This window comes from Myiozetetes cayanensis, unplaced genomic scaffold (genome assembly GCF_022539395.1).
Source record: "Myiozetetes cayanensis isolate MyiCay16 unplaced genomic scaffold, myiCay2020 scf4, whole genome shotgun sequence".
NCBI lineage: Eukaryota > Metazoa > Chordata > Aves > Passeriformes > Tyrannidae > Myiozetetes > Myiozetetes cayanensis.
This window is the reverse complement of record NW_026087631.1, coordinates 64,517,770-64,541,273: the sequence shown is the minus strand read 5'-3', so window position 1 is coordinate 64,541,273 and position 23,504 is coordinate 64,517,770. Positions and strand designations below refer to the sequence as shown.

Genomic DNA, 23,504 nt, shown 5'->3' with positions numbered 1-23,504 from the left:
GGTTTTTTCATTCTACTCCAACCCTTTTATGAGATCCCTGTGTGTCAGGCCAGGGTAATTACCTTGCACACTGAGCACACAGTGATTTTTCTCAGTGCTTAGTACCGATTCTGTTAACTGATATGACTGAAAATCTTTTCCAGGCACCCTGTGAGGAGTTTGTCTTCTCACCAGGCTGCTCCATTCAAGGTGGCTGCATCTTGTCTCAGTGACCAAGGGTAATAACGCCCAAAAGAAAGCTGTTCTCCATCTCACACACACACAGAGCTCACAGTTAGAGTGTAGCTGAGTTGTCCCTAGGGCTGGCAAAACCCTGTTGCTGATGCTTTCTAATCACAGTATCTGCGCAGGGCAGACTCAAGGGTATTGGCTCATTTCAGACCATTTCAGTCTTAGAATAACTTAAAAACTTTTCCTTCTCTTTAACATTTTTTAATTGGTGATACATGAACAGAGGTTCATGACCGTGTCCCTGTTTTGAATGTGTAAATGGTTCAGACAATGGAAAAGGCAGAAGACCCTTTAAATGGTCTTAGTGGGTTTCTGCAGCAGGTACAGGGATAAATTCAGAAAGACATAACAAGTTGGTGTAATGCCCAGCTCAGAGAAGCTGTGGGGACTGCTATGAGCCCAGTCTGCACCCAGCTTGATCTTGTTCACTGAAGTTTTCATGCTAAATGTGGCCTTCTTATGGCTATATTTAGGTGCCTAAATTAGTGGTCTGTAAGAGACAGTGCTTGTGGCTCTGGAGTTAGCAAGAACTGGGAGTGTTGTTCAGGGAACAGCTCCTGCTGTGTGCACAGCTTTTGCTTGGCCAGAGAACACTGTGGTGGGGTTGAGCAAGGATGTGGAGTCCCGGGCAGTGTCTGCCAAAGCAGACACAGGGCTGTGATGATGGCTGTCCTCCCTGATGTCTATGGCTATTGGCTCTCTGCTGGTGCAGAGCCCATCCAGTCCCTCAGTTTTCTCCTTTCTCCCATGGGTGTTTTAAGCCAGTCAGCCCTGTGTTGTGCTGTAGGCAGGTACCTACCTTTTAGATACAGGTGAGCCCACATCCCCTGAGTGTCATCCAGTTCCCTCTGGGTTTTTTTTCAGTGATGCTCCCACCCACTTACAGGTCTGATCCAATTTTGCTTGCACTTCTTGCCTGTCAGATATCCTGACCTTTGCTCCCACATGCTTCCTGGCAGATGTGTGCTGCTGAGCCACAGGCTGGTCACAGCACTGTGACTTATCTGGTTCCAGTGGCTTCATGAATGACTTCCAAGAAGCAAAGGCAGGTCAACTGGGATCCTGAGACCCGTCTGCTCCTGCTGTGTCCTGGCAGAGTCCAGTGCAGGTGCTGGCCAAAATCTCTGAGTCAGTATGTGAGCTGGACCAAGGCAGGGTGCCTGCCCTGAACTGCACAGTTCACTGGCAGTGAGGAACCTGGCCACAAACACAGTAGCCTGGGGGTATGTAGGGGGGCCTTTCCCCCTCTCCCCTCCCTGGGATCATGCTGAAGCTAGAAGTAGGAGCATCTTTGAGGCCAGTGATCTGGTGTGGCTACTGTTGCCTGAATGACCCAGCCATCTCCTGGGCTTTTCTGCTGGCTTCATTCCCTGCAAGAACATTTCCTGCGTCATTTATTTCCAAACAGCAGCAAAATAAGCCTAAATCCTTATCTCCAGTCTGTCAGCTAATCCTTCCATGGGCCAGGAGCAGTGCTGTGAGATCAGGCTGTGAGTGTGACTCAAGGCTCTCTGTGGTTGATAAGCGTGTTGCTGCTGTGTGTAAATGGGCTTTTGAGAGCCCAGAAGTGGACCTGGCACAGACATCATCCCCAGTTCGTCACAACTCCAGCTTCATGTAACAGCTCTGGGTTGCTATAGAACCACGAGGGGGTAGGTTTGGAAGGCTTCAGGGCTGCCAGTCATGCCACACTCCTGTTGGTGCACGTTTGGTTAGCGGCCCAGGGAGACAGCGAGGAGAATTTTGCTGTGTTCAGAGGTTTGGGTTTCCTTGGTCTTCCCAATAGAAATGCTTCTGGGAACCCTCGTCTTTGCTTTCATTAATTGATTTCACCAGTCACTAGTATGTTTTGTAAGGGAGAAGCCCTTACCCTGGAGCTGTCATTGTAGCCTATCCCTGAGCAGGGTAGAAGGAACAAGAAAAGATCTCCTCCAAAACAAACACACCTGAACAGCCTGTGTGCCCCTTCACACTGAAGGTAATAAGGGTGAGGGGTTTGGGCAGCAGTTTTGGGTGGCTTCTTGAAGCTTCTTACACCCTTCAAAACTTGTCTTTAAAAGCTTAACCCCTTTTGCATGGGAAACTGGTGTCTTAGGTCACTGAGCTGCTTTGTGAAATGGTTACATCCTGTCCTGACATGACTGTATCCAGAAATCTCATCCTTTAAGGAATGGCATCAGTGTCAGGACAACAGCAGGGCAGAGACAGGCCTGTGCCCTTTGGCCAAGACTCAGCAGGGGAAAGGGTCCACTCTGCTCCCAGGGAAGCTATGGAGACTTTTGTGTCTGTGTTCATGCCAGCATGGTTGACTTCCTTGGTACTCCAAAACATAAACATGTTTTGCCTTGTTTAATCGAAACTTTAGAGCAGATGTTTTATGACTATTCCACCAATGGGAAAAAAATGGATGCTGAAAAATGCCGGTAGCATGGCTTTTATGGGAGAGTTTTATTAACTCAGCAGTATACTGTTCAACTAGGGAATGAAGGCATCAGCCAAGACTCAGGAATTCAGTTTAAATGAATCCCATATCCTGAATGTAGAATTCAGTATGTGCCAGCATGGGGAGCGGTGGGGCTGGGGCTCCCAGGGGAATGGATCTTCGAGTAGCCAGTTCTCATCTTCATTCTTGTCCTCATCTTTGTCCTTGTCCTTACTCTACCCTTGCCCCTGGGGCTTCACCTCAGTCATCTTCCACCTTGTCTTCCACTTCTAGTGCCAGTACTCACTTTGGGGCTGAGAGGACCATCAAGGGTCCTGCACACTTCTGTAGGGCAAGCAGCCCCATGCCTCAGTTTCCCTACCTGGGGAGACAGAGAAGATCCCAGGCATAAGGCAAAGGGAGCGTGAGGGCAGTGAGGAACCTGGCCACAAACACAGCAGCATTAGGATATGGAGGGGGTCTTTTCCCCCTCACCCCTCCCTGGGGTTACGTTCCACCATCAGGGCAGAGTCCATCCCCATGCAGCACCTTTTCTGCCCCCGCCATGAGCTTTCTGCTCATGTCCCTCATCACCATTTCAGCCAAGAGCATTTTGTTGGAAACTGTTAACAATAAAATTGATACAAACACTGCTGTGAGCAGATCCAGTACCCAGTGGATGAGGTCCTCGGGGGCAGACTTCCCATGTAATCTCAGCTCAGCATCTCAGAGCTCCATGGAGAGGATGCTGTGCCCTGGCTCCCTCTCAGCTCCTAATGAGCCCCATGGATGCGGTGTAAGCAGGGATGTAGGTGGAGGACAGGCTCAGCTACACACAGGAGGGCAGTGCCCCATGAGTGCCCTCTCCACACCTGACTGTGACATCTGTTGGGAGGGGGAGCCCTGCAGCAGCCGTGTGTGGAGGTGATGCTTCCCTGCCTTGTGTGTGCTCTGGGAAATTGCAATGGCTGTGCTCCAAGAAGGGCTGCTCCTCGGAGGCCTGATGCAGGCAAAGCCCCTGGATTTGTAGGAAGCTGCCACGTGCATCCAAGCAGATCCCACGGTGCTGTGCCGGTGCCACAGCCAGCCAGCAGTGGCCTGGCCAGCTCACTGCACAAGCGCCCCGGGAAAAGCAGATGGAGGAAAAAAGGGAAACTTTCCATTCCAGTGCCCCTAAAAGGACATTACAATTTTCATTCCCTGTGTAATCCTGCTTGCCTGGTTATGTGGCGTTAAATTAGGGCTCTGGTTCGGTTACGGCTCATTACAGGCTTGCGCGTGGCTTTGTGGCAGCGTGCTCAGAAGCAGCAAAGGAGCTGAGCCAGTGTGAAAGTCAAAGTTTTAGGGACAGCTCAGTGACTAGGAGCTGAGCCTTGTCAGAGACTGGTGAGTTCAGTGAGGTTAGACAGAGTTACCTGCTGTTACTGCCTGGAGGGCATCAGTCAGGGAACCTCCCTTATGACCCCACCAGTGGGGAGAGCAAAGGGCTTGGGATGGAGGTAGATTGAGGGGAGGTGTCTTCAGCATCTCCTTTTCCCATTTGAGCAAAGCAGTTGCCTCTTTAGCCTGTCCCAAGGACCTGTGCAGGGTGCTGTGTGTGACACAGGGTGCCAAAAGGGGAACTTGGAACTGTGTCAGACAGCAAAGCAACTTTTCTGCAGAAATAGCTAAGTCCTGAAATACCTCGAGCAGCTGTGTTTACCCCAAGGCTCTTGCTCAGAGAGATGCTCAGCTGTGGTGTGGGCCTTTAGTACAAACATCACTCAAAGTGCCCAGACGAGAGCCATGAAGGGCATTGTTCACTTGCTGGCATTAGTACAAACCAGGACCATCCTGGTATGAAATCAATGGACTCAGTAAATGAAACGACCCTGGCTTATCCATAACACATCTTTATGTGCTCAGGACATGAGTGTTGCTGTCTTCTTGGGAGCAAATATCCCCATCCTCCCCCCAGGACTGCTTTCATCTCAGCAGTGTCCTCTAGCAGCTTTGGAAACCTCGGCTCCATCAAGGTTGTAACTGGGCTGGGATGAGGGAAAACCACAGGGATCCCCTGGGGACTTCTTTCCCTGTTGTCATCACTTAGTAATGCCCATGTTTGCTAGAGTGAGTTCTTTTCAGGCTTACAACTTTCTCTGTATTGTGCACTGGCATTTCTTCCAGCGCTGAAGAGAAGGTGTGTGTTTGTAATTGCTGCACCCGGGGCCATTAGAGGCGCTGATTCAGAGGAGAATTGATCTGATCTAAGTGGGGAGAGAGGAAAGCTGGCAGCGTCCTTCATCAGATGCTGAGTCCTGCTCCCTTGGCCTTCTGAGAACACTGAGAACAGAGGCTGTGCTTTGGGCATGCCAAGAGGAGCCAGCACAGCAGCTTTCTGCAGGCTGCCTCCAAGCCTGGTTAGTGAGGTTCCCTTCCCTTTGCTCTGCTGGAAGCTTGGGGACCCACTGCCACCTCTCCCAAGCCCACCTGCCAGAGTGTGTACCGGCCCTCCTGCTCACCTGCGCTTGGCAGCTGCTTTCTGGGGTGTTCAGAGCCATGCTGGGCACAGAGGAGCTTCCCAGCCCCAAAGCAGGGGTACCCCCCCAATCCAGAGGCAAGGCGAGATCCAGCAGGCTGGCAAAGGGGAAGGCTGTGAGCGGAAAGCAGCACTTTGTGATGGGAAGTGGTGACTGTGGGGATGCTGTTTTGGAGGAACCTCATGAGGTGGATGTCCAGCTGCAGGAGGGTTTGTTGTGCTGCATGCAGGCTGGCAAATTCCTCTGCTGCAGCTGTGTCTGACGTGGCGTGAACCTGGAGAATCCAAACCCGGTTATCACTTCCCTAAAGTCCCAGAGCTCTGGTCAGAGCAATGCACTGATGCTGCAGCCCGCAGCAGGGGGGTACATGTGCTACCCAAAGCATTGAGTGGAATTTGTATCCTCAGCAGGGACATCGGCCCCTGCCAGGCCTGGAAGCTCCTGCTGCTCCCAAACAAGCAAGGACTGAACTGGACAGGTTATTTCCCTTGTGCTGTGTGATTGCTCTCAAAATGCTGGTGGTTTGCTTTAGCACTCAAGCAGGGAGCCCCTGGGAGGGTTGGGACAGGTGCTGGAGGACTCTGGGAAGTGCTTGTCTTGCTTTCCTGTGCTGGGGCTTGTGTCAGGGTTGGCACTGCAGTGTTTTATGAGGCACAGGGCTGTCCCATGGGACACTCCAGTTAACACCTGGGAGCCTTGACTTGCTTTTCTGTGCTGTGTTAGGGGCTCTCAGCAGGCAGCTGCCCTCCTGGGAAAAGCCGTTTGGGTGCAAGAAGAATGATCCCTGCTCCTATGGCTGCCTCTTCCCAGGAGCACCTGCATGGGATGGGCATGGTGGGACTGTTTTAGGGAGGTTTGGACACCTGCATTTCTGTCTTTGCCGTAACAGTCTTGCATGCCTGGCACCTCCCCAGGGCTTGGGGGAATAGCTGGAGGGCTTACAGGGTGGTCCAGTGCCATGAGGCTGAGAAACTGGGAAGAGAGAGGCAGAAGAGGGTTTTAGTACTGTGGATCAGCAGATCCACTCCCATTCCTTAGCATCCTTCCCCAGCCCATAAGGGCCTTTAAAACATATCATGGCACCTTGAGCTTGAAATACATGGACAGGCAGGTGCATTTCCCTGTGGATCAGCCTCCAGTGCGTGGTGAGAGCTGGGACACAGCAGTCCAGCAACCATCCCTGTGCCAGACCCCTCCTCATCCCCGCAGTCCTCCCTGCTCACAGCTCTGTCCTGATTGCTCTCTTTGCAGGAGAAGAAAGGCCAGGAGGTTAAGAAGGGTCCCGAGGTGGAAATGGCGAAGCTGGAGAAGCTGCTTAGCCTGGTAAGAGAGCCGGAGGGCAAGGCAGAGACGTGAGAGGGGGGAACGATAGCTCTGCCAGCAGCCGCCGGCCGAACAAGCTCGGCTTTGATCGGCGGCTGCTTGGCATGCAAGCCACGGGCCCGTGCCGCCCACTTTTTGCACAGCGGGAACACTTCGCCTCTGTGCCCGGACAAATAAACGAAGGTGCTGGGAGAGCTGTAGTGGGCGGTCGTCTCTGGGGTCAGGCAGATCTCACCGTGCTCGCTCCCGCAGAGCCACAAGCCCTCGGCATTCCCTGCCCTTGGCTGGGTTTGCATCAGGTGAGAGCCCTATGGAGGGCAGGTGAGGGCTGGTCCCAGCAGCCCTAGGAAAGCTTCGGGACTGCAGCTTCATGGCCGGCAGTTCCCCCGTGAGCGGCGGCCTGAGCGCTGAGCTGCAGCCCCACAGCCATTTATGTGGTCCCCTGGATTTTGGGGTGGCAACCTAAGCCGGAGAGTAGCTGGAAACCCGGCCCATGACTGCGGGAGAGAGACCTGCTATCCCTCCAGAGAGCACATCGCAGCAGCTGCCGCTCACCAGCTGCGGGAGGGTCACGGCTCCTCCCTCCCCGGGGGCCTCAGCCCAGCTGGTGCCTGCGGGAACGGCTGTGCGGCGGGCTTTGCAGAGCCTTCCCACGGCTCCGGCGCTGTGCGGCAGAGGATTATCTGCTGCGTGGCTGCGGTGGCAGCAGGAGCCGCGGTGGCCTCGGCGCATGCTGATGAGCGGCGAGCGTCGGGCTGTCACCGCTGGATCCTGGTGCACAGTTCCCGGGACTGGGGACCAGAGGCGCTCGTCCCACCACACAGGTGGCACATGTCCCCCACAGGCATCCCTGTAATGTGAGGCACAGCTTGGAAACTCCCGGTGCCTCTGGCGCAGGGGCTGGGGAGTGCTCCCTGCTGACACTCACTCGTCCCCAGACCAAGCAGACATGCTGCAGGCATGAAACACCACGTCAGGTTTCTCACCCAGCATTTAAAAGCCAGAGATGAATGAGGACACGAGCCTTTCCTTATCTCCATCACCCAGCAAACCAACCACAGTCCTCCTGCCATGTCAGCCACCAGCCCTGGGGCTCTTCAGCCCTGCGGGATGGCAGGACACAGCACCTCCCCCAAATTTTTGAGGCGCTGGGTAGAGCTCAGAGACACCACCTGGGTCCTACAATTGGTTTATTAGTCTAGTAAAAACAAGGCTGCAAAGGGATGTGTTCGCTACACCTGACATGGGGAGGAACCCCAGGCTCTGCCAGGCCTGGCCAAGCCTGCGCAGGGACCCTGGCCAGTGTCCCTCCCACCCCACCCCTCTGTCCCCTTATTGCAGTGGCTGTGCCAGCAGTGACCATGGCTATTGCTCGGCTCTAGGATAGGCAAGGCAGAGCCCTCCAAAACCCATGGCACCTGCTGGCAGGGCAGGGGATGCAGCAGCCAGGCTTGAGGACAAGCCAGACCACCAGCATTCCTCCCCACAGAGCCACTGTGATCCCCAGGGAACAGTCGGGGTCAAAGAACCTTCAGTGCTGTTTGTCTGGGCACTAACATCTCCCCACATCTCCCACCCTCCCAGGAAAAAGCCACCCCAGGTTGCTGTCAGTGGGGATGGGAATGCCAGCAAGGGCACGTCTGCTGCTCCCAGGCTGGCCAAATCCCACTGTCTGGCCTCAGCTGGGAGCAGGCAGGAGGGAAGGCAGGGACACACCCACAGTGAGGAAGAGGGCTGTTTGCCTAGCAGCGTTAAGTGCTAATGCTGGAGGAGATTGATAGACAGACTGGGGAGGATCGGGCAGACCATGCAGACCCTCTTGTGCCTCATCAAACTGGCTGCTTGGGCAGATGTGTGCCAAATGCCATCCTGAGGCTGGGGACACACAGCACCCCAGGGCCACCCCCTAACATCTGGACTGGTAACATCCCACTCTGCCAGCAGGGCCAGGACTGCTTGGGTCCCCCTGGGCACACCCCACCATTGAGCAGCCAGCCTGCTTGGGAAAAAGTGCCTGTGCCAGCCCTGCTGCCTCCCCTCTGCGAGCCTCCACCCAGCCTTGCTCAGGTCTGCACTGTGGTGGCCACTGTCCCAGGCTCTTCCCAAGCACACGGTGCACATGAGGGCAGGGCTCCTGCTGTGCTTGCTGGCCGCTGGGACGGGCACGATTGTCCGTGTAGCACATCCCCATCTGTTGTCTCTCTATCCCCATGACCACTGTGGGCACTTGCAGGAACTTCATACACCAAAACCACCAAGACAAAGGACTGTGCACCCTGTCACGGCCTCTGTGAACAGCTCGGTGTTCCCTCTGCTTTCATCATGCTTGGTCTGGCACCCCAGTCTCAGCACAAGCATCCAGGCTGGGGCAACTCCTTCGGCACAGCCGGGTACCGAACTCCCCAGATCAGGCAGATCAGGGCTGCAGCAGGTACTTTTCTTCGTTCCTTGACTCATCTACATCAGAAGCTGGGGTCTTCTCGGGACATGAAGGGGTCCTGCAGGCTTTGCAGAGGATGAGGAAGAGGATGAGGATGAGCAACGCGATGACACAGTTAAAAGAAATTGCCACGATCGCCCCAGTGGAGAGAGCAGCCCCCATGGCCACTGTCCCACGGGAGTAAACAGGGCCCACAGCTCGGTCTCACACGTGGGATAGCAGTGCAGTGACTGTGTGTGCAGCCTCCACCTGTAGGCATTGGCAGGGGACAGAGGGGACAGCGGTGGTGCTGGTGGGGATGGGGCCAGGCAGGCAGCAGGACAGCGTCCTCCCCGTCAGTTTGGCCGCTCACAGCTGAGTCCCAGCGGCTCCTCACAGCTGGGAAGGATCGATGAGAGCCTTCTCTCGGCTCCTCCTTCCTCCGGCAAGGCCGTGGGGACACAGGGATCCCTCTTCTTCCTGGAAGACAGAAAGTCACCGTCACCACGGCTAAGAGGAGACAGCCTGTGTGAGCACCTCAGGGTGGGCTCTAGATGTGCGAGAGGGCAGCGACCCCAAAGCCTAAGGGGCTCCGCTGGAGTACGGAGGTTGCAGCAGCTCCCAGGTCGGAAGCTGTCTGGAAGACCCTTCCAGCATCCCATGCCCTGGCCGTCCTCCCCCTGTCCTGCGAGGGCCACCAAACTGGAGGTGTCCCCAGTGGGAGACCCATCGCCCCCTCCCCGTGCTGCAACGGGTGACTCCGGGCAGTCCTGGCCGCGCTCCTATCCCCTCTCCACTTGCTTTTCCTGCCGCCGGGACCCCGCTGCGAGGTTCCGCACTGGGATCGGGGTCAGCGGCCGGGCGGCAGCAGGTGGGGGCCGGCGCAGCCCTCCTTGTGCTCCTCACTGGGTCGGGGAGAGCCCCGGCTCCGGGCGTCCCCGGTGCCTCTGAGCCCCCGCCCGCCGCGGAGCCCCCGGCACGGGGCAGCAACAGGTGCCCCAACTCCGCCCTCCCGCCGTGGGGTCCCGGTGTTACCCACCTGCCTCCGCTGCGCCTCGGGAACCGCCGGGACCCCGGTGCCGGCGGGAGGCGCTGCCGGGGCCGTGTCCCGGTGCGGAGCGGGGTCCCGGCGCGGTGTGTTCGGGGTGTGCGGGGTGTTCGGGGTGTGCGGGGTGTGCGGTGCCCGGTCCCGCTGCGGTCCCGCCGGGCCACCCGTGGGTGCCGCAGCCCCGCGCGCCGCCCGCGTCCTCCCGCCGCCACCGGGGGCGGGGCCCACCGCGGCCCCGCCCCCGCCCCGCCATTGGGGCCCGCCCGCCGCCCGCAGCGCGCCATTGGCTGAGCGCCCCGCCTTGGACACGCCCCCTCGCGCGGCGCCCACGTGAGCGGCTCGGGGATAACGGCGGGCAGCGCGCGCTCTGCCGGCACGGCCACGGCCACGGGCAGGGGCATGGACATGGACATGGACATGGACATGGACACGGACACGGGCATGGACATGGACACGGACACGGGCATGGACATGGACACGGACACGGACACGGGCCGTGCTGACCCCGATACTGACACCGGTACTGATCCAGTACTGCTGGTATTGACCCCGATATCGACACGGGTACTAACTCGGTACTGATCCCAGTACTGCCCAGGTAACTGTGCGGACCGCCCCCGGTAGTGTCTTGGTACTGAGTCCGGTACTGCCCGTTACTGCCGGCAGTGCCCGCGTACTGCCCGCACTGAGCTGGTACCGGTCCCGGTATTGCCGGTACTGCCCGGTGCCTCCGCTGACCCTGCTGCCCTCCTGCTGCTGCTGGTGCAGCCCTGCCTGTACCTCCCTGCCTGCCCTGCCCTGTCCCGGGCGCCCTGCCCTGCGCACATGTGTGCACACACACAAACACATGTTCACAGCACACGGACACACGTGCACTAGGGCCTGGCACGCCAGGGCTCGAGGGCGCTGAGCACAGACATGCCAAGCCAGGGTGGGGTCCCCTTCACAGCCCACGGAGAGGAAGGCACAGAACATTTAGGGACATTGAGTACGTGGGAATCTGGGCAGTGTCAGCTTCACCCACACAGCCAGGTTCTCCGTGTCCTGTTTGTGGGGGAACTGAGGAATGGGGCAACCCAACCCTGGACATGCCACACCCCTAAACTGCCAGCTTCCATATGGACACTGGAGCCAGACACCCTGGTGTGAGGCATCAGCCCAAAGGGTGGGAACACCTGGTGAAGGACACTGGGGGGAGGTGGCTGGGGGGCACACTGGGGGTGCTTCCTTGAGGCCCCCAGGGATCGGGTCTCAGCACCTGCAGTTTCTCTGAAAAGCCAAGCCCAGGCCCCACAAGCAGCTGGTGACACAGACACATGGTGGTGACACGGGGGATCCACAGCAGCCCCTCGGGATGCTGTCTGGCCGGGCAACTCCAGATGGTGTGTTGTACCAGGGAAAAAAAGACAGCTGGATGAAGGACGGGTGAATGGCAGACCTGTAAGAGAGCTGGGACCCATCCTGGCTGACCTGGCGCTCACAGGTGCGAAGGCTGGGAAACGCTGGATCCTGACAGGAGAGCCACCGAGACAGCAGAGGATAACTTTCCAACGGTGAAACAAAAATAACAATCATTTTGCAGCTTTGATGAGAAGGCGTTAAACGCGCCACCGCCACGAGGGAGGCTCACACAGGCTGCCTGAGGACCTGGCTCTCAGGCTCTCCACTAAGCTGGTGTTTTGAGTAAACAAACACAGGCACATTGCCCGTTGAAATGTCAGAACCAATCTGATCACACACTGGAGCATCTTCCTTGGCATTTACGGCTAATCTGCTAATTAGTCAAGAAAAGCACTCTCCTCCTTAGATGTAAGAGAGCAGCAGCAGCTGCAAAGAGCACCCAGGTAAGCCAGATTAGCTCTACCCCATCCCCAGGCTTCACCTAATCTGGAACAGCGGACAAGTCCAACAGTTCCCCTGCCTACCTCCAGGTCCAGGGACACTGGTGGGGCAGGAAGCAGTGAGACCACTGGGAGAAGGAGAGGAGGAGGCACAAAAACCCAGCACTGATCTGGCCATTTCAGGTGCTCAGCCTGTGACAAAGCTCATGTTGACACAAGGCAGGCGAAGTCTTGTCTGTGAAGTCTCTGGGTTGCACGAGTAACACACCACATCCCTCCTGACCTGATTTAGGTGAAATTTCTTTTTTAAACACTTATGTTTGTTAGCCATTGACTGACAATGCAAAACGCTGGGTCCAGCTGGAGCTCACGACAGAGGCAGGACAGGCAGTGCTCAGGACACGGTGTGAGCAAGGGCTGTTCTGCTGAGAGCTCAGCCTGTCCTAGGGAACAGCATTTCCCTCCTGCCCAGAGTTACTTACCAGAGCTGCTCCGCAAGGAAAACTATTGCCTAAGGAAAGGTGACCCATTCTTTGCCTCGCTCAGCAGAGTTTGGAATAAGTCTTTTAGAGACTGAAGTTCTGGTCAGCTCAAAAGAGCAAAAAAAAAAAAAATTAACAAAAAATTTCCCAGAAGAAAACCACGTCAACCTTTTTTGGATATTAAAGGAGGTTAATATTTGGATATTAAGCTACTCCCCTCAGATCAGGGTCCATCTGCAGTAAGCAGAGGAACAAACACGGAGCAGCGGGAGAGCTGGAAGAGCAGCTGCAGCCGCGGCCCCACCAACGCTCACAGGGTGACCTCCAGTGGGACGAGGTAGAAATGACAAATTTCCAACTTGGGTGAAGGGAAACTTTATTTTGAACCCAACTTTGAGCAATATGAAGGAGTAGTAAGGGGAAAGAACAGTATTCTTTGGAGATTCCCATTACTACCACCCTAGGGCAGTGGCACAGTCACAGGATTTCAGGCTGGTCATGGCACAAGTCAAGTGCTGCCACTTTGGCAGAGAGAGGAGCGACCATTGGCTCTGCAGAGCCAAAGTGGAAAGGGAAAGGAGCTCCATGCACACAATGGCAGATGGACCTGTGCCCCCACAGTCCTACATTCAACCCAACAGGCTCAGCAGACAGACTCTGAAGCACAGAATTGGCCAACCCAGCCCTGTCTCCCACTGTCTGCCCACTCACAGCCCTGGGAATGCAACGGAATTCCATGTCAGGTCCCGTCTGCCCTTTGTACCTGGCACACAGCCAGGTGTCTATCCCCCAGCCTGGGCTGCTGCACCGCCTGGCAGCCGAAATCCGGCTGGATGAGCAGCCCCTCCACCGGGGCTCACTGACAGGACACCGACAGTCCTTGCTCACGCAGAGGCAACTCCCGCCTTCCCCGACCCATTACAGAGCACGGCCTGGCAGCCTTTGGCAAGCGAACTCCTCAAAACACAGTTTCAGACAGCCACAGTCACAGGCAGTTTCGGGAGTCCTGCCCTCCCCTGACCCGTGTCAGCAGCAGCCCTGCAGCCCCCCGGGCCAGGCTCAGAGCTCCCCCGACGCTGCCCCTGTGGAGCGCGGGTGCTTCCCCATGCTCCCAGCGCCCCGGCCCCCGCCCTGCTTCCTCTTCATCTGGCCCTGGGACTCTGCGCTGAGTGTCTCAGTCCAGAAGGCATCAAAGGATCCTGGAGCCTGGTACCCCGGCTCCTGAGGGTCCAGGGGGTCTTTGCTGAGCAGGACACATATAGCAGGAATGTTCCTCTTCACTGTCAAGGCATCAAGGCCTGCCTCGGGCACGATGGGTTCCCACATCTCCTCGATCTGCCTGAAGAGCACTTTGGTGATCTGGTGCAGCTCCTTGAGCCGTCGTTTCATGATTTCCACACAGGTGATGGTCTTGCTGACGGCCTTGCCCGAGCCAGTGAAGAGAATCTGCCTCACCGACTCCTGCTCCATCTTGCTCATGGCATAGCCCATCAGATTCCTGATTTTGCTCCCGTCCTTCACCTTCATCTCAATGATATCAGCGGGCAGGTCAGTGAAAGGAAGTGGACAAGGCTTCTCCACGATTTTGGTCTTCTTATAGTTCTCCATTCTGCAGTGCTGAAAGGGAAAAGAGACCAGTGAACACAAACTCCCACTGTAACTGCTGCACAAAGAAATTATCACCACAATTAGCTACGACCTGTCCTCTGAAAGGCACTCTCAGCTGTCAGAGACAGGGATCCTGGAAAGCCATACCCAAAAGACTAGCCCACTCCTTATAAGTATACCTCCAACATGAACACACACGGGGCAGCCTGAGCCCCAGCAGGCAGGTGGTGAAGGGAACAGAGCCACTGCTGTTGGCCTGAACAGGACAGGTAACAAACACAGGCTGCATCTCAGGAGAACACAGAACAAACGAGTGAGCTGGGGTTCCTGCGAACAGAAGCCAGGGGGATGCTCCCACAGCTGCACCCCGTGAGCAGAGCCCCACTGCAGCACCTCGTGTGTGTCACACACACAGGTCGTGGGGCTCTGGCAGTGCAGGTTAGGGTACAACAGTGCATATGGCAGGAGAGAGGGCAAACCAGGGGCTGCAGGAACAAACAAAAGTTTCCTCGAAGGAAAGTGAAAGACAGAAAGGTGCAGTCTCACAATCCCCTCTCTGCCGTGGCGGGTCCCATCCTGGCCCAGGTCTGCCTGCCCTGTGCGGGGAACTGCGCCCCCCAGCCCCACACACCGCTCAAGGCATTCCAGCACGCAGCACTTCGTCAGCCGGGGAGCCCCGTTCCACCGGCACCCGAAGGGACACGGCAGCCCAGGGCCCGCGCTCCGCACCACGGGGCACACGAGGCCCTCACTCCCCGCACGGCCGCACGGGGGCCCAGGAGGCCGGGACACCGCGGTGGGATGCGGGCATGTCCCTGTGGGACCGGGGGATATCCCTGTAGGACAGGGGGTGTCCCTGTGGGATGGAGGATGTTCCTGTGGGATGGGGAGTGTCCCTGTGGGATGGGGGGTGTCCCTGTGGGATGGGGGGATGTCCCTGTGGGATGGGGGGGTGTCCCTGTGGGATAGGGGGTGTCCCAGCCCCTCACTCACCTGCGGCCGCCTCAGCGCGCCCCTCACCTCAAGATGGCAGCCGGCACCGGACGCGCAGGCGCGGGGAGCGCGTGCAGGGCCTGGCGTACAAACCACGCCTCTTTCGAAAACGTCATCAATGGGCGGGCCGAGTCGTGGCCCCGCCCCCGCGCGGGGCATGGAGCGGGGCCGGGATCAGCTCCAGGTTTTTTTCCCGGGCAGCTCCGGCTCTCCCGGGACCCAGGCGCAGTCGATGTCCCCGTGCGAGCCCGTGCAGCCTTGCCGCGCTGTGCCCACGGGTGAGCTCGCTGACCAGGGAGAGTGCAGGGGCAGGAAGGCTCCTCCTGACTTCCCTGTGGGGATCCTGCCCCATTCCTGCAGGACTCCCAGGTCACACGCAGCTGGGCAGCGTCTCCCTAAGCTGAAGGGAACTCGGAAACTCTGAGTTGTGGCCAGACCAAGTAAGGCACAGCTCGTGCCCCTCAATGAAAAGGGGAAGAGCCGGCGCAGGTTCTGGCTTGCAGCAGCCACCGGGAAAGTGGGGGCAGGATAAGGGCAAAAGCGCTGCCTCCTCTCGGCACAGCAATGGGAGAATGGCTTGGGGGAAAAGCTCCACGAGGCCAGATGCCCCTGGGCACAGACAGCTCACAGGAACAAGATGACCTCCTGTTTGTATACCAGTCTATCAAAGGCTGTGGGAATGAAAGGGATTTACCGGCCCTTAGCCCAAGGCTGCCTCCTGCAGCCACCTCCTGCAGGCTGCCAGATCACTGCCTGGGAAAGCCCCCCAGTCTGTGGCAGGAGCAGTCCTTACGCCCAGGGAGAGAGACACAAACCAGTCAGCGTTCCAGGACTTTACTACAGACCACAGTGAGAGGGAAAGGGATTTTTAAATATGTTACAAACCAAGACACATTTCAGGGGAGTGCACGATTTGCAACAGTTGCGGATTAAGGAGCAGTGCGGCTTCAGTTCCCAGCTAGCACAGCTCAGAGCACAGCCAGGTGTCCCCAGGAGGCCGCAGTGCCACTCCAGCATGCTCAGGCCAAGCGGGAAGGTGCCGGGGCCAGCGGGATGCAGGCTGTGCCATGGGGCCCCGGGCTCTCTGTGCTCCCGGCTCTGCTGTCACTCGGCCACAGGTTTCGCTTGCTTGGCCGCTTCCAGCCGTGTCAGTATTTCATTCCACTGCACAAACTGCTTGGAGAGAAGCAGGGTCTAGACATTACTCTTAAGGAAAGAAAAGCAGAAATCACAAGGAAGCAGGCAAGGGCAGAGCACCCTGACAGAACCATTACAATCCCGAATCCCTGGGAGAGGCCCAGGGCTGCTGAAAGCTTACATGGACTCAAACCATCCAGGTGTTGTAGGCACAGCACCAAACACCCACGTGAGTCCAGAAGGCACTTCTGAACATCCTGTGCCACTGCAATGCAAGGTCTGTCTACAGCAAAGAGCAGAGCTTCCCCACCCACTCGTGGTTTTGGGATGTGCCTTGGCACCGAGATCCTACGCAGCCAGGATTAGGGGCTGACTGGCTCAGGCAGGTCACAGGGACAGAGGTGCCACCACATCAAGAAGGGCACTGCTTGTTAAATCCAGGGCTGGGGACCCAACAGCACCTGACAGGAGAGGGAGCTCGGGGACAGGGTCAGCTCGGCCCGATGGATCAAAGGATACCATTTTGTTGTAGCCCTCCAGGAGTGTCTTCACACTGTCAGTGAGATCGTGACGCTTCTCCTGCAAAGAGGGAGGGCCACAGTGAGTGAGAAATAGATAAGCTGAAGGACATCTGTCCTTCCCAGATCCTGAAAGCATGAGGGAGAAAGTCATCCAAGGCCAGTACTGAGATCAGAGCTCAGACACCAGCTGTGGCTGCTCACTGCAGCTGGAAAGGTTTCCACAGTCAAGAGGAAGGCCACAAACACCCGTGCTGATGAAGCACCAAAGGCCCTGGGCTTGCACCGCTGCTGCCTCACCTCAGCACCCAGGCTTTGCCTGCCCCAGAGTGGAAATTCACAGCAAAATGCTGAAAGGGGCCATTAGGCACTGCCCAGGCTGCTCACACAGGGAAGAAAGGGTGAAGTAACAGGGTGATAGTATCAACATTCTTCCACACACCAGGACACTGGAAGAGTGCAATGCTTCACCTCAGCGAAAGGGGGAATGCCAGATGGTTAAACACACTATGGGTCACTCAAAGCTCTGTTTTGAGCAGGGTTTTGGTAGACAGATTTCCAGCAATTTTCCAACTCGGACTCCACTGCCAGAAATCCTGGCTCCTTTCCCCCCTCAGAGTACTTGAAATTCTTTAAAATTGCAGTATGCATGCTCTGGGATTGAAAAAACCTGCTATAGTTGAGCAATTCAAGCAACTGCAAATACAGGGGTGTCAGTCCAGCCTCTGGCAAGACATTCCTCCTCCCTTCTAGTCACGACTGATAGGAATATTTACAGTACCTGCTGCTGTATGTGGATCTGTGAGAGTCGCTGCAGTTTGGCTGCGTGGTCAGGAACCGCTGAAAGCAGAGGTAAAATCAGCTTTGTTTTTTTTTTGCTTTGACAGCACACAGGAACAGTTCCCAAAACAAAGAGCACTCCTCCTCCACCAGCACAGCACAGCAGAGCTCACTGAATGCCAGTGCCACACACCACAGACATAGCTTTTACAGGATTAAAAAAACCTACCCACTACCCTGTACATTAAACACCAAGTTTATCTGGTCACTGCTGCTGGATGGCATGAGCTTGGGGGTGCCCACAGTGAGGGCTACTCAAGAACTACATCGGAGTAAAGCACTTGGATGAACATTATGGAAAGCACCTGAAAAGGCATCTCTACCTCTGCCAGGTTAAAGCAGCACGAGGGAGGGGCAGACACACCACCAAGTTCGTACCTAGCTCACTCTCACACAGCCACGTGCTGTCCTCTTCTCCAGTCTCAGGCTCAAACAAAAAAAACACCCCAGAAAACAGGACAGGCCACAGCTTGGAAGGTGGCATTTTCAGCTCAAACTTGCAGAAGGACATGCATACCTTGGATACTGGCACTGTCCAAGATTGGCTGGAGGTTCTTCACCTGCTCCAGAAGGGCTGCACGTTCAGGAATAGCGTGTTCCTCTGGGTGGGGGGAGGGGGACAAGAAACAATGCCAGTAAACATGAGGTGCTTTGGCTTTTCACAAATAGCTTTATCTTTTCCAGCTGATCTATCTTAACAGAAAGGGGCTTGTTCATGATTTTATTTAAGACTTCTGTGCTGCTCATCCCTGGGTCTTAATTCATTCCAATTTCAGGCAGGAGAACCTCCACCGAATTGTAGTGATAGGACCAGGAGTAAAGGATCAAACTGAAAGAAGGGAATGTTACATTAGGTATTAGGAAGAAATTCTTTACTGTGAGGGTGGTGAGACACTGGCACAGGTTGCCCAGGAAGGCAGTGGATGTCCCATTCCTGGCAGTGTTCAAGGCCAGGTTGGACAAGGCCTTGAGCAACCTGGTCTAGTGGGGAGGCGTCTCTGCCCATGGCAGGGGGTTGGAACAAGATGAGCTTTAACATCCATTCCAAACGCTTAACATTCCATGATTGCACAATTCTATAAGTCCCATTCACAGACTATACTACCACAGACTGAACCAAATTCCTTGGGACAGAAGGGTGCAAGGCTTGGTGGTGTTTGAAACACACCCAAACACTTCCCGTTTTTGTCACTGCCAAGAGAGTACTGGAAGTGGGGTGAGGAGAACCATTCTAGCTCCAGTTTTTCTGATCAGCCTTTGATTAATCTGGGGTCAAACTGAACGATCAGTAGTAAAGAGATTAGAGCTGATAAAACTGCAGTGCTGATGTGCACCAGGGGAGCACTGAGAGAACATCCTTGCACACAGCATCTCTCTGATGCTTCCAGGGAGCGTGGGCCACAACTTTACAACAGAAGGAAAGAAACCCACCCTGACCCATCTCAGGCAAAGGACACTTTCTGCAGTGCTACAAACCCCTCTTGCTTCCCCTTGTTTCACGCCATACCTGCCAGGATGAACTGCAGCTTCATGGCATCTGGAACAGCCATCCTGTCAATGTACTGAGGGTCAAGGTACTTGATGACATCTTCAACTGGAGTGTTTGGAGACAAGAAGGAGGGGAGATGTTATTGCACACACAACTTTCCCCTGTGCCACACATCAGATTACTTTGTAAACACTGTTCACTTTTTCGTCCAGTTAATTAATTGCTTTTTTTCCTTTTCCAGTTAATTAATTGCTACTTGGAAATATGTGACTTTAGAGCACTGTGAGCAAGAACTGACAAATGGCTCAAGCCCAGAACGCCCTTTGTTAGGGAAACCTGCGACACTGGCTTTTTGCTTGGATAATGATACCAGAGGTGAGCGAAATCTGCTGGCTCCCACGCTCAGAACAAAACCAGCCCACAGTCCTCCATCCTGGTCCTTAAAATCATCAACAAATACACTTTTACACTGGGTAGGCTCGGACCACAAAGACACCTTCTGTGACACCAGACACCAAAACCTGTCCAAGAGGGTGGCTCTGTAGGAGAAGGCATCTCCCAGTTTGGAGGCAGTTCCCCAGGTCTGTCCACTGTGTGTGATCCTGACTGCTCCCACCACACATACAGGGCAGAGCTGCTCCAGCGTGGACAACAAATCCAAGCACGCAGGAAATAATTTCCGGAGCTCCGAGAGCCCTCCCGGACTGCATTCCAGGCGCAGCAAATCGCGGCCCTGGCACAGGCCGACGGACATCGAGCGAATAACAAGGTCGTGGCGGCCCTTTGCCCAACCCCAGCAGCCGAGTCGGAGAACCCCGAGCGGAGAGACCTCCCTCAGTAACTTATTTTTCTGCCAAACACGCAAAATAAGGGCCCAAAAATCAACGGGAATCAAACGCGGGGGGGAGGAGGAGGAGGGCTGGGAGGTGGGGAAGGGGGTTTTTTTGTTTGGAGCAGCACGGTGGTTTTCGAGCTCCCCCAGGGCCGACTCCTCGCGGCTCCCCCTCCCCGAGACCCCGCTCACGTTTCTTGAACAGGATCTTGATCCTCTCCCTCTTGCCGGTGATGTTGTTCAGCGCCACCTGCACCTTCACCAGCTCGTCCGCCACCTGCACAGGCACAGAACGAAGGGACGGGCCTGTCAAGCCCCACCGGGCCTCGGCAGCCCGAGGCTCGGCCGGGCCGGGCCGCCCCCCCTCCGGTGCCCGTAACCCTAACCCTAACGCTCCCTGGCACCTTTCTGGGCCCGGAGCCCCCGCTGCCGAGCCCGACGCGCCGCTCCAGCTCCTCCAGCCGCCACCGCAGCCGCTGCAGCTCCGCCGCGCCCGCCGCCATCTTCGCGCCGGGCGGAAGCGGCCGCGCCCCCCTTCCGGCCGTTGCCATGGCGGCGCGTTGCCAGGGGCCGCGGTTGCCATGGAGACGGGAGGGGCGGGGTGCGGACGGAGCCCCTCTCGGAGGATGCGGGGCGGTCGATGGCGATTTGCACTGCAGAGGGAAGGCGGGCGGCCCTCCCGCCGCCCCGGCGGGCGGGCGGTCGATGGCGGCTTCATTGTGGTGCGGGTCCTCCAGGAAAGAGGCGCTGGGTTGTATTAAAAGGAATTGATATAGCGATCCGTGTGGATGCAGGGGCCTTTGAAAGCCGGGAGGCTGCCGCGGGCTCTCCCCCAGGCCCCAGCCTGCCCGCGTTCACCTTTCTCCTATCGACCACCGAAGGTGATGCTCGGGAGGAAGAGAAGCACTAAGAAGTGATGCACCCAACCCCAGCCCCACCGCTGCCTTTAGCTGGCACTCTCTGCCACATGGATCTCTCAGAGGCATGAGGTGAACTCATGGTAGCAGCAGCCGCCACAGAGAAAAGTCCAGGAAGTTTCCAAACTGCAGAGGGAAATGTATCATGGAAAACACTGGGAGAAGTGTGGCCAGCAGGTCAAGGGAGGTGATTCTGCCCCTCTACTCGGCCTTAGTGAAGACACATCTGGAGTGCCATGTACAATTCTGGGTTCCTCAGAACAAGAAAGACAAGGAGATCCTGGAGTGGGTCCAGGCCACAAAGATGATGAGGGGTCTGGAGCATCCCTCTTATGAGCAGAGACTGTGGGAGATGAGCCTGGTTAGTCTGGAGAAGACTGAGGGGGGATCTCATCAATGCATATAAATATACCTCAAAGGCAGGTGCCAAAGAGGATGGTGCCCAGCGACAGGATGAGGAGTAGTGACTGTAAACTAAACCACAAGAAATTCCACCTCAACACGAGGAAGAACTTCTTTACACTGAGGGTGGCAGAGCACTAGAACAGGCTGCCCAGGGTGATTGTGGAGTCTCCCTCTCTGCAGATATTCCAAACCCACCTGGTTGTGTTCCTGTGTCACCTGCTCCCAGTGACGCTGCCTTAGCAGGGGGGTTGGACTGGATGATCTCCAGAGGTCCCTTCTAATCCTAATGATTCTGTGAGTTTTCAAAGCAGCTTTAGATGACACCCCCTGCACCCCAGGGCTCAGACAGTCACTGCCCTGTCATGCCCAGAATGAACATGGGGCTAGGTGTTGCACCACCATACCCCAGGCACCAGGGAATGCCAAACCAAGGTTCCAGACTACTCTTTTAGCTCCAAACCATATGGTAATAGAGGGTACTTTGCTAACATGGCTGGTAATGTGGGTTGGGTGGCTTTGGGGACCCTTCCATTCCCCTTTGCTGAAAGCTAAACCCCCTGTGCCCTGAAAAATCTTTGTCCTTCTAGATGTGTTCCTACCAAGAGTCGCACAGGCCTGCCAGGCTGCAGGAGGGACCTGTGAGGTGGACCAGTGTCCCAGCAGCCCCTGTGCTGCCCAAATAACCCTGCAGGAGCTGTGCAGAGCACTCTGGCAGCCGGAGAAGGCTGAGGCTTCATGTGCTCTGCCTTTTCTCCCAAGGATCGATAGCTGAGATCTTCAGAGGGAAAGAGCTGAGCTTTGTTCCACAAAGGCGACAAACAGAAATGGCTTCATTAGCAGAAGTGCCCGGGGGCTGCAGGAGGGGTCTGGGGCTGCAGGGGGCCCCGGGGGCTATGCACACAATGCTGCTCTGTGCTTAGATGGTACCAGCTCTACCACGGCCTGCGCCCAGTGTGAAGGGCAATGACCCCAAAACACAAACGCCTGTGCTGGAGTGTCACAGATCACCCACTTCCCCAAGGTAAGAAACTTGGGCAGTCCCAGGACTCAAGAACCTGGGGGCTTTGGGACTGTCCTCATGCACCATTTAGAGTCCCATCCAGATTGCAAGCCTTGGAATGGAGCTGAAGCCACAGCACTGGCTGCCTACAGCTCAGCACAGTGCTCAGGGAGTCTGGCCCCCACCCCTTGGGGCTGAGAGGAAGCTGTCCCCATCCCTGGAGCCTGCAGTGGCAAACGGATACCCCCACCAGCTGCCCCCAGCGCAGTGCTGAAGCTGGATCCAGTGCACCTCCTGCAAGGCTGGATTGTCCCTGCATCCTCCGTCTCCTCCCTCCTGCTCAATTACAGTCCCTGCGGGATGTGAGGAAGCGGGCATCAATCACGGCTGGTTACTCAGGTGACAGCAGCTGTGTCCCCAAGCCCCCCAGGGAGCACGGAAACACACATCGCCCCCTGAGCCTGGTAATGAGTGGGGACGTGGGCCCGTGTGTGCCCTCCCGGCTCCCTGGGGCTCTGGTGCTCGATGAGCTGTGGCCAGCACTTCACAGCAGTGACAAGGGACACAAGACCCCAATCAAGGCTGCATCAATCCCACTCCGGCTCCACTTGGCACATTCACAAACACATACACCCCTCCACACACATTCACAGACTTGCCCCCAACCCGGGACACAGATTGTAGAGCCGGACCCGCCAGACCGAGGGTCCTCTGCAGGGGTACTGTGTCACCCGCGTGTCCCCAGAGTGTCCCCAGCGTGACACCCTTATCCTCCATGTTCCCGCCGTGTCCCCACGTTCCCCTGCCCCCGAGGACAGGCCCGGGGAGGGCAGCGCTGCTGCAGCACTCTGGACAGCGACCGCGCTGCACCGGTGGGCTCGGGGGTCCGGGCTGGGGCTGTCCGCGGTGGGCTTTGGATGTCTCCGGGAGCTGGGAGTGTCTCCTTGGGATGGAACTCCGGGCTGGGGCTGTTCCCGGAGGACTGGGGGTGATCCCGAGGGCTCGGGCTGTCCCCGAGTGACTATGTCCCCGAGTGACTGGGATGGCACTGTCCCCGAGAACTGGGAGGTGTCCTCAGGGGGCTAGACTCCTAATCAAGAGCTTCTGTTGCCTTGGGTGGCAGGGACTTGGCTCAATGGATGCCAGAGTGGACCTGTCCTTGTGGCTGCCTCTGACCGGGGTGTCTGTCCTATGGGAGCTCCTCATGCCTCTTCATATGCACATGTGGCTGCATGTGTGTGCAAGTGCTTGTGCATGTGCATTTGCACACACGTGTGAGCGTGATGGTGTGAGTGTGCACGCCACCGAGCTTGCATTAGGGAGCACAAGTGATCTGTGCATGTCTGTGGTGACTCAGTGCCTGAACACCTCCGTGTCTTTCTATGCAGATACGTACAAGTATCTGTGACCAGCCGTGTCTGTGTCTGTGCCTCCCAGCCCCACCCGCATCACCTGTGTCCTCTGTGGGCACTGCCCAGGT

General features: G+C 56.6%; 4 protein-coding genes across 5 annotated transcripts in view; 1 reads left to right on the top strand and 3 right to left on the bottom strand.

The window, feature by feature from the left end:
* The window catches only part of DNAI1 (dynein axonemal intermediate chain 1), a 142,330-nt gene extending 135,662 nt beyond the window's left edge, over positions 1-6,668 (top strand). For both annotated transcript variants that reach the window (XM_050328807.1, XM_050328805.1), the window contains one exon: positions 6,424-6,668. In XM_050328807.1, coding sequence (XP_050184764.1) covers positions 6,424-6,528 — 105 coding nt within the window. In that variant the 3' untranslated portion in view covers positions 6,529-6,668. The remainder of the gene's footprint in view (positions 1-6,423) is intronic.
* A 999-nt stretch (positions 6,669-7,667) lies between these two features.
* Positions 7,668-10,159, bottom strand: ENHO (energy homeostasis associated). The gene is made up of 2 exons (XM_050328832.1): positions 9,954-10,159; positions 7,668-9,394 (listed from the first exon to the last, which is right to left on the bottom strand). The coding sequence occupies exon 2, from the start codon at positions 9,095-9,097 to the stop codon at positions 8,912-8,914; it is 186 nt and encodes a 61-aa protein (XP_050184789.1). The 5' UTR covers positions 9,098-9,394; positions 9,954-10,159; the 3' UTR covers positions 7,668-8,911.
* A 2,485-nt stretch (positions 10,160-12,644) lies between these two features.
* RPP25L (ribonuclease P/MRP subunit p25 like) lies at positions 12,645-14,954 on the bottom strand. Its single transcript, XM_050328826.1, has 2 exons — positions 14,887-14,954; positions 12,645-13,902 (listed from the first exon to the last, which is right to left on the bottom strand). The coding sequence occupies exon 2, from the start codon at positions 13,891-13,893 to the stop codon at positions 13,345-13,347; it is 549 nt and encodes a 182-aa protein (XP_050184783.1). The 5' UTR covers positions 13,894-13,902; positions 14,887-14,954; the 3' UTR covers positions 12,645-13,344.
* A 750-nt stretch (positions 14,955-15,704) lies between these two features.
* Positions 15,705-20,224, bottom strand: DCTN3 (dynactin subunit 3). The gene is made up of 7 exons (XM_050329550.1): positions 20,107-20,224; positions 19,895-19,979; positions 18,889-18,975; positions 17,899-17,982; positions 17,323-17,381; positions 16,543-16,602; positions 15,705-16,080 (listed from the first exon to the last, which is right to left on the bottom strand). Exons 1-7 carry the CDS (start codon positions 20,203-20,205, stop codon positions 15,991-15,993), a joined length of 564 nt encoding a protein of 187 aa, XP_050185507.1. The 5' UTR covers positions 20,206-20,224; the 3' UTR covers positions 15,705-15,990.
* Positions 20,225-23,504: the final 3,280 nt, after the last annotated feature.